The 9,413-nt window shown below is 47.0% G+C and overlaps 2 protein-coding genes across 3 annotated transcripts; one reads left to right on the top strand and one right to left on the bottom strand.

Annotated features, from left to right (window-relative positions):
• The first annotated feature begins 890 nt into the window (after window positions 1-890).
• On the top strand, window positions 891-6,813 carry hmmr (hyaluronan-mediated motility receptor (RHAMM)). 2 transcript variants are annotated; one of them, XM_076162702.1, is made up of 19 exons: window positions 891-1,049; window positions 1,284-1,382; window positions 1,470-1,549; window positions 1,666-1,743; window positions 1,835-2,023; window positions 2,131-2,217; window positions 2,346-2,523; window positions 2,628-2,701; window positions 2,809-2,882; window positions 2,960-3,327; window positions 3,411-3,547; window positions 3,633-3,847; window positions 3,928-4,041; window positions 4,132-4,344; window positions 4,709-5,404; window positions 5,492-5,564; window positions 5,686-5,862; window positions 5,983-6,139; window positions 6,236-6,813. In XM_076162702.1, the coding sequence occupies exons 1-19, from the start codon at window positions 1,004-1,006 to the stop codon at window positions 6,244-6,246; spliced, it is 3,066 nt and encodes a 1,021-aa protein (XP_076018817.1). In that variant the 5' UTR covers window positions 891-1,003; the 3' UTR covers window positions 6,247-6,813. The 2 variants fall into 2 exon arrangements, with proteins under 2 accessions (XP_076018817.1, XP_076018816.1); XM_076162701.1 differs by having other exon boundaries at window positions 3,925-4,041.
• Window positions 6,814-7,172: 359 nt separating this feature from the next.
• LOC143010493 (insulin-like) lies at window positions 7,173-8,175 on the bottom strand. Its single transcript, XM_076162837.1, has 2 exons — window positions 7,983-8,175; window positions 7,173-7,312 (listed from the first exon to the last, which is right to left on the bottom strand). The coding sequence occupies exons 1-2, from the start codon at window positions 8,173-8,175 to the stop codon at window positions 7,173-7,175; spliced, it is 333 nt and encodes a 110-aa protein (XP_076018952.1).
• Between the last annotated feature and the right edge of the window lie 1,238 nt (window positions 8,176-9,413).

Genomic DNA, 9,413 nt, shown 5'->3' with positions numbered 1-9,413 from the left:
TTGGAAACTTGTAAGGGAAGAGATGTCCCTTAAAGGTAAAAAATAAAATAAATAACTAAACAGTTATAATTACAGGGCAGTTTCCTCAATATAGTCAGTATTTACTATTGTCCGACTTTTGATTTAGATCTAGCAGTGTTATTCAAATATGCAAAATGTGTCCCTATTTTTTTTCACATGAAGGAAATGGAATTATTAAGACATAATTCTCTCCAAACAGCCCCGCGATCTTTTTTCTGCTCCGTAATGAATGAAGGAAGTTTCTTTTTTAATTCCAGTGGTGTTTTTTTATTATATTTATTCACACAACCCTGACTCCTTATTGTTCATTTAAAGGTTAATCTAGTCAAAAATGACAGTACCAATGTATCATCTCCAAACCTTAGCATGGCAAGTGTAATTTATTGTCATCAATGGCTCCATTTGTGACATGAGGCTTTGTTTATGATATTGTTGTACAAGTGACCATGTTTTGAAGAACAAAAAATGGAGAAAAAGAATATAAGATGTACAACAATGTTCCTGCAAAGGATTTAAAATTATGTTGTATTTCCATGAAATAAAAAATGTTTAACTGAACAAAAATGAAGAGTTGTGTTTGTGATGTTGGATCTTGTACGATTCAAGTTACAATTTTCAAACTGAAGTGTTACATCCAGACTATTTTAATCTGTGAGAAATAGGTGAGTCACTTTAACTTTAGAAACTAACTTAAACGTAAATAAATTATACGGATCATAAAAGATTAAATTGTCACAAATGCGTAGTTTTCTGTCGGATAATAACGCCGTTCAAAAAGCTAACTGACAGGAGGGGTGACGTCACGTATAACAAGGACGCTGATTGGTCGCCTATGCATCCGCGTGCGTTTGACGCGTTTTGAAATTTTAGCGGTGGAGCTGTTTGTTGTGTTGTTCTGTGTGATCCGGAGTTTCTGGATTAGAATCCCTGCGGCGGGGAAACTACACATCTCAGCCTGTAAAACGAAATATATCGGGTCAAAATGTCTTTCTCCAGAGCGCCTATGAAAAGGTTCAACGACAACATCGGTGAGTAACGTGAAAGCGGCCGTAGCGTACCAACATGTTATCCACTGACGCTGTTAGCTTATGGCAGCTAGTTGGCTAACGTCAAGTCAGAACTGAACGTTTTTCCACTGTTGTATCAAATAAATTTAGCTAATCTGGGTCTTGTAGAAACTCCGTAAATTAGCCGAGCTGTTACTCTGTTGAATGAAGTGGCGTTGGGTTCAGTTCAGTGCTGACGGCTTCGCTCCCGTCCAGGTTGCGCCCCTGCACCGGGGTCCTACGAGGTGAAACCTGGAGAGCTGAAGGGAGTTGCGTCATTCGACAAATCGGATCGTTTCAAAGCTGTTAAGGCCGGTGGGTTCAAGTCAAAAGTGTCCACACAGTACATGACGTCACCGTAGTTACGGTATCTGCCACTTCAAACCTTGTCTGTGTCTCCAGCGGCTGCATCTTTACTGCCACCTCCAACTCCCTCCGTCCTGGTGTCACCTGTGCGCAGGACCATGTCTGTTGATGGTCTTGTAAGTTGCCAGTTTACCTTAAAGTTACTTTGACGTGACTGTGTGCCACATCCTCATCCTCCTGTAACTGCCACAACAATCATTTCTCTGTGGTGTGTGTGTGTGTCAAAACACAGGTTGAACCATCGAGTGTAAAGAAAGATCGGACCGGCTTGACCACGGACATTAAAAAGCAGAAAGTCTTGGAGAAAGAGGTAAACTTCATCTTGTTTACTTTTCCATCGTTAGGTTTCAGTGGTTTGTGGCGGTTGTGTCACCGTCTGCCTCGTCTGTACTTCCTGTCAGATCCGCTCCCTGGTGCAGCAGCGTGGGGAGCAGGACAGCCGCCTGCAGGCCCTGGAGGAGCAGCTGAAGAAGGTGGAGGCCAAGCTCCTGGCTGCGGTGCGGGAGAGGACCGGCCTCTCCGCCAACGTGGCCACGCTGGAGAGGCAGCAGGCCGAGCTCAAGAAGATCAACGAGTTTCTCAAGAACAAGGTGAAGAAAGCCACCGTGTCTCACTGTGTTTACAAATCCAGCCTAGACGGCACCTGAGTGGATGTGTCTGACAAGTTTTGATTTTGTGTGTGTGTGTGATAACTTAGGTTTCCGCTGACACAACAAAGAGGAGGATCAATTCTCTCACAATGGAACTGATGGACGCCAGGAACCATTTAGATGTTAAAAACAAAGTACGACTGCTTGATACAATATCACACTCACAATTTCAGAGTTTACAAGCAGATGACTGGGCTGCTGCTGATTTCACTTATGTTCTATATGTGTGTGTGTGTGTGTGTGTGTGTGTGTGTGTGTTTAGGAGTTGAGTGTTCTGCAGATTAACAGTGAGGGTCAGCTCAAAGTGCTAGAGACGGACCTGCAGGCGGTCAGAGGCAGCGTCACAGCTCTGAAGGACAGAAACAAAGACTTGGAGGATCTCCACCAAGTGACCAAGACACAAAACAAAGAGCTGGAGACGGCAAATGCTAAACTGCAAGGTGAGCTTCGAGAATTCCAAAGTTTCTTTTACTGAAATGTAATTCTTCGAACCACAACTGCTTGGGTTTTTTTCATATGTGCTCAATCCTTTATCATTTTCCAGCTGTTATCCTGGAGCTGAGGGAGGAGATCAGAGCACTGGAGGAATATCTAGACACAGCCAACGATGATCTCCAGGTAAGACTGAAGCTTTCACTCTGGCCGTTACAACAAAGGACACGTTTGATCTATTTCAGTTCTACAGATCCATTCAGATTGCTTGAACTGTGTGTTTGTGGATGCAGGATCTCCGCTTTAAGCTCCGCGAGAAGACGGAGGTAGAGCAGAATGTTTCAGGTTCTCAGGTGGAAAGAGTGAGGTAAGCAAAGCGTGAAGCGCCTGAGACGTGCTCGCTCGATCTCGGGTTGATTTGACGCTTCTTTGTCACCTCCACAGACAACTAGAGACAGAATTGGAGCAACAGACTGCTGAGCTTGAAACCACCCAAGATGCCCTGAAGCACAAAGAGGAGGAGTCACAGAAGCTCCAGCAAGAGCTTCAGGCGTCCAAGGATGTGTTGTGGGACGCAGAGAAGCGGCTGGAGAACCAAGAGCTGGAGCTGAAGTCCTCACAGAAGTCACTGAGAGACATGGAAGTGCAAATGGAGCTCGTAGACGAAGAAGTTTGTGATTCTCAAGCTAAAGTGCGTCAGCAGGAGGCGGAGCTGTCCAGGCTGAAGGAGGTGCTGAGGAGGACGGAGCAGGAGCTGGACGAGAGAGTGGCTCACCTGGAGCAGAGATGTCTCTTCTCTGAGGAGGAGAGGAGTAAGTCCAGGCCCGCAGTCATGTCAGTCCAGAGGGCACAGGGTCGTGTGTTAAAGTTGTGTTTGTATGTGTTTCTGTTTTAGGTAGGACTCAGGAGGAGGGGCTGAGGAGAGTGGGGGAGCTGAGGACGGAGCTCAACACCCTGAAGGAGGAGAAGAAGAAGCAGGTTCAGCTTCAACAAGAACAAGCTGCTCTGACAGAGGGTCTGGAGAGAGAGAAGGTCAAACTCAGACTTTAGCCTTAAATGACATTCGGTCAGATTACATCATCATCCACACATCTGAACAGTCGCATTTCATCTGCAGAAGCTGGTCGACACACTGACCGTGCTGCTGGAGCAAGAGAGGGAGGAGTCAGAGGAGCGGCAGAGCCAGCTGAAGGACGAGCTGGAGGAGGTGATGGGAGAGCTCTTTGTCCTGGAGGAAGAGGAGCAGAGGAGGCTGGAGGTCGTCCAGAAGCTGCAGGGGGAAAACAAAGAGCTGGACACACAACTGAGTAACACACAGGCGTCGCTGGACAGGTGGGCGTCCACTCGACACAAGGGGGGAAAACTTTCATTATTAAGATTAAGACGTCACGCTTTGGTGTGTCTTTCAGCAGGAGCAGTGATGTCACAGCTTTGGAAGAGAAACACGCAGAAGCCATGAGAAAACTCCAAGAGGAACACGCAAACTCACTGAGCAAGATGGGAGACATAGTTACTGAGCTGCAGAGGTGAGTTCAGTGGTTTGTATGTCAGCAATTTGTATTCATGGATGTGTAATCTTCACTAACGTCTATCGTTTTTTTTTCTCTCCCCCGCAGCGCCAAAGAGGCTCTGAGGGCAGCGGAGGAGCGGCAGAAGGAGCTGGAAGCCGAGCGCGAAGGCGTGACTCGGCACATGAAGGAGGAGATGGACAGAGCGATCGAGCAGAAGGAGGACGAGATCAAGAAAGCGAGGGAGGGTTTAGAGGAGCATCGGGAGAGGTGCTTAGCCGCCCAGAAGGCCGAGCAGGAAGCCAAGCGGGAGCATGCAGGGTAAGTGCTCACGTGTTCACGCCCAGAAGGAGGAATCATCACAATACTGTGGCTTTTGGATCATTTGTGTGCTCAAGACTGACATCCAATTAGCTAAATCTGCTTATCAGTGGTGCTGTTTTAGATAAATAAACATGAATTACATTAAATTGCATCACCCGGTCGTGTGATCGGCTGGATTTGCATTCAAAATGAGCGCTGGTGGAGAACAGTGGAAATTGTTCCAAACTGTATCCACTCTGAAGTGATATTCTGGGATTTGTGAAGCAGACTTGCCAAAATCTGAGGCTTGGTGAGGATCTGGTGTTGACATAAGTGTTGGTTTGTTTGTTTGTTTGTTTGTTTCATCCTCGCCTCCATATAGAAAGTTGCTGGAGGTTCAGACTCGCCTCGCGCAAAAAGATGAAGAGATGAAGGCCGTGGAGGCGAGCCACGGGAGCCTGATCAGTCAGCTGCAGCGAGAGATCGAGCTGCAGACGGGGGCGAAGGAAGAGGCAGAGGGGCAGCTGGAGGAACAGAGGGGTCGGATCATTACCGGGCTCCAAGATGAGAAAGAGGAGGCTCGCAAACTGTTGGAGAAGGCCAGCCGAGAAAAAGAGGAAACGGCCGTGCAACTCCAACTGGAGAGAGAAGAGAAGGCTCGGATTGAGGCGTCTCTTCAAGATGCAAGGGGAGAACTGGAAGAGGAGAAGAGAGAGAGGCAAGAGTTCATGACCGAGACGGTCAGACTGAAGTCCCAGTTAGAGGAAGTGAATGAAGAAAGAAGGAGTCTTCTCTGCCAAGTAGAACAGGAGAGGTTATCTGTCCAAGAGGAGAGGAAGCAGCTCCAGACCCACCTGGACGAAGCCGAGCAGGAGTGCGTGAACCTCCGGACCCACGTGGAGGTCGTCGAGGAGCACCGGCGAGATCTTCAGCAGGAGGCGGAACAGCGTGGACGAGACGGCCAGGCTCTCCAGGAGCAGGTCAAGGTGCTGGCCCAGGAGAAGGTTACTCTGCAGTGGGAGATGGAGGAGCAACAACAGGAACTCCAAAGACAACTGGCAGAAGCACAAGAGCAGAGGTGAGAGGAGAACATCTGGGGGAACGTGTTTGGAATGGATTCTTCCAGATTTCAGTGAGATTAAATTCTTATTTCCTTTGTTCTCAGCTACCCACATTCAGAGGTGGAACACTGGAGGAGACAGTATGAGGAGCTGTTTGCCAAAGTGAAGCCTTTCCAGGTCAGTCATCTCCTCACCAAAGGACTGTGTAACATCTCAGGCCAGAACATCTCAAGTTAAGATCGACAGGATTCATGGGTTGAAGTATGTAATGGTGGTTTGGTGGTCGTGTTCCATGCAGGAGCAGCTCAACGGGTTTGCAGCAGAGAGAGACGCGCTGCTCAACGAGAACGGGGTGAACCAGGAGGAACTCAACAAGCTGGCCAACGCTTACGCTCGTCTGATGGGCCACCAGAACCAAAAGCAGAAGATCAAGCACGTGATGAAGCTGAAAGACGAGAACATCTCCCTGAAACAGGTGAAGCATCACAGGCTAGGTGGTGGGGGAGAAAGCGAGACCATGTGCATCTTCGTCTCCTGTACTTCATCCTCCCTTATTTCCATACTGTGCATGTGTATGTGTGTGTGTTTGTTGTAGGAGCTGTCAAAGCTCCGTTCCCTGGCGAGCCGGCAGAAGAGCGATCTGGAGCAGATGAAGTCGGAGCTCCCCGGAGCTCCTCGCCGCAGGTTTGATCCCAGCAAAGCTTTCCAACATCACAACAAAGAGAACGAGCAGACGGAGGCCCTCAGAGAAGGTGAGCGCAACGACGACCGCTCCTTCCATCAGAACCACTGACCTGGTGAGTTAGCGTGAAAATTGCCGAGGCGCTAATTGTTTTTTAATTTCTCAGGTAATCACTGAGCCGTCAAGGTGCTCGTCTACTGGACTGTGGACTAGTCTATCCTGGACTGACAAACCTCTCCTGCTGAGCTCCCAACACTCTGTCTCTGCTTTTACGGTAATCTTAACGTCAAAGGCACCATTTTAATCCTTAACCTATGGAATGTGTGAATTTGTAAGAGAGATTCCTACATTGCTGCTTTTTTTAAAACTAGAATCTCATAGTATCTGTTCTGTGGACAGTAGTTGCGAATGTGTTTGGAATACAAAAGGAGGCGGGAGAGGTGTGCACGAAACAGCATGTGTCAAAATAATGAGCAAATAGATGGAAGCAAATCTGGAGTGCACACACACACACACACACACACAAGCAAACAAAAAAGCATCGTCGGTATGGAAACGTGAGGGGAATTTGAGTGTGAAATGTGTTTTGGATTCTTATCAGTGTGTTGTTTTTTTTCTTTATTAGCAGCAGCACTACAGGGCAGCAGAATGAGTGAGTCTGAATGTAGGGTTGTTGTTGTTTTTGTTTCCTTTAGTGTACAAACGTTTCTTTCTTCCTATTCTGTAAATAAAGACAGATTGTGGTAAAACAAAGTTGCTACTGAAGTGGATTTGCTTCCTTTATAAATGTAAAATTTCTGTATCTATCTTATTTGTCCTTGGTTCGTCTGATCTCCAGTCGTGTCTGCGCTCAGCCACTAGAGGGCACTGTGAGACTACGGCCAGAATCCGGAGCAGCAGCAAGCAAAGGCTCATTACAAACCCTCATGTCCCAGCCAGAGAGAAAAGAAATTCACATCTTTGCAGAGAGTCTGGGGTTATGGGTCATGAAGCTTTATTTCCTTTAGTTGATAAGACATAGCCAGCAAATATTGGACCAGAAATTGACTTGGGGGATGTTTTTACAAGCCGTGAGTGGTGTCTGGCTGCAGAGTCGGAGTGAGTCAGTTGCAGTAGCCCTCCAGGTGGTAAACGCTGCACGGCTTATGGCAGCACTCTTCCACGATGCCTCGCTTCACCTTGGGCTTGTGGCCAGACCGAGTCCTCCGTAGCCTGACACGTCTGGCCCTTTGAGACGGGAACCCTTTGAAGAGGAGAAAGTTTCCGTATTAAGTCGTCCCAAGTTCCTCAAGCTCCCATTTAAGGCTTTTTCACACTTTAATGGAGAGTTAATGGCGACATAATCTAATCTTCACAATCTATTTCGCCTCGTTAAAAAGTCTACTTCAAGATGAGATGCGACGGTGGTCCGACTGAGTTCAAACCATCAATGGAGTGTTTGAGGTGGAGGAGCCAAATAATGTGGCTTAGGAATTAACATAATGAGGAATTTGGAGAATTCACAAGATTCATCTGAAGAAATTTGTCTCACTGCTTCAGTAGGAACAATAAGAAACCCCGAGCAGAGCCGCGCCGTAGAAATAGCGCGGGGAGGCCTCGCACGCTAATGATGCTGTGGACAAATGGAAAGATTTAGTTCAGTGAGTTCTTCCAGCTTTCACTCCCCAGACATTTTCTCCGGCTAACAATCCCACATTCACATTCCTTGTTAGATTGAGTTTGATCTTTTTGAACACAGTGGGCAGAGACTGCAGAGGCACAAAGCCCGCCCGGGATCTAAGGGGGGGGGGGGGGCAATGTCCAGCTGCTCCTATCTGAACTCCCTCCATCAAAGAGACGGTTACAAATTATTTTTGCAGGGGAAATTATTTTAAAAAACTACCATCTTTGTTACAGAGCTAATTTGTCCTCACCTAGCGCCGGCTGCAGATCCCTCTTGCGATTCCGGCTCGGGTTGTGGAAAAAGCCCCGATCTCCGCATACGGAGTGCAGGATGTCCACCAGACCGGGGCCGCACAGGTACTGGGCGGGGGCGGAGCCTGAGGCCACACCCGGGCAGTGCAGCACCAGCAGGAGCAGCATGGTGGCCCACGATAGACAGGCCATAGGAGGGAGGGAGGAAAAGGGAGGGAGGGACGCTTCCTGGCTTAAACACAGAGTAGACACACAGCAGATATTTAATCAAAGACTGGCTAAGATGGAGTGAAACTGAATGCACCTATTAACACTTAATGCGTGAGGCCAGATGGTTGGCGCCGAATGGAAGAAAAGTTCAAATTAAATGGGATGTTTGTCAGTGTCACTCGGGCATTACAGATCGTTCTTTAAATGACTGGAGATAATGGATATTTCCTGGTGTCCTGTGAGAGTCTGCCGGATTGCGTCGGGGGCCTTTTGAGCGTAATAGCACAAAGACAATACAGAGGCATAGAGATATATCCCAACTCGGAAGAAAAAGGCTTTGAAGTGAGCAGAAAACTGAATAATTCATCCTTTCATTGGAAATCAAAGGCCAAGATGAAAAGCCAACGGTGGAACAAAATCTGTAGGAAGGTGGTGGGATGATATCTGATTTGATCTTTCACAAATTAGGAAGTCTAAACCGCGACAACGGATTAAGCTAAAAAAGATAAGTTCAAAAATCAGATCTTGATGACGAAGGTGTTTCATTCGTTTTTTTTCCCTTAATGAACTAATACTGACAGTTCTTCTCAGTCACTTTGGTGCATTTCTCAGCTCAGAAGTGAATCATCAGTCACTTGTGCACATCATAAAAGCTCTTTCTTATTCTTTTGAACAACTTGCAACTGCTTTGGCTCATGGCTCATACACACACAACCCTCTGCTGTTTCCTATTTTATCGATTGCTCCTGTCGTGTTGATCAAAATGGAATGCTTTATGGTTGAACCAGTTGTTATAATCTATCAGGCACATTTTCTTTACATTTCTATGAGACTTTATGGTTTTGTGTGTCCTGAATTGATGAATTGCTCTCAGGCGAAGCTTGACTTTCACTAATGGAGCAGAATGAGTGGAGCATCACATCAACCAATGATCAACCAGGTCCCTAAAATAGCTCAGAGGTGGAGCTCATGAACCTTCAATTGGCAAACACGTATAGACAGAGAACCACACAGTGTAACAATGGAAGAACAACAAGGAAATGAACAGGGTCAACATGCAGGGAAGTAGAAGAAGAAGAGAGGTGAGGCTGTGTGGTGGAAAGGTAGGGAGATGAGCAAGCTGCTACATTACTCTATTTTAAATGTGAATCCAGTCCAATCTCTTGCAATCAATCCCCCTCATACAGTAATGTGTCACTCGTGTACACAGAAAAAGTGCA

This window comes from Genypterus blacodes, unplaced genomic scaffold, assembly GCF_046128005.1.
Source record: "Genypterus blacodes isolate CSIRO-AG114 ecotype Tasmania unplaced genomic scaffold, CSIRO-AGI_Gbla_v1 ptg000128l_1, whole genome shotgun sequence".
Lineage (NCBI taxonomy): Eukaryota > Metazoa > Chordata > Actinopteri > Ophidiiformes > Ophidiidae > Genypterus > Genypterus blacodes.
Note: the sequence above shows the minus strand (reverse complement) of the source record. Positions and strands in the feature narration are given on the sequence as shown.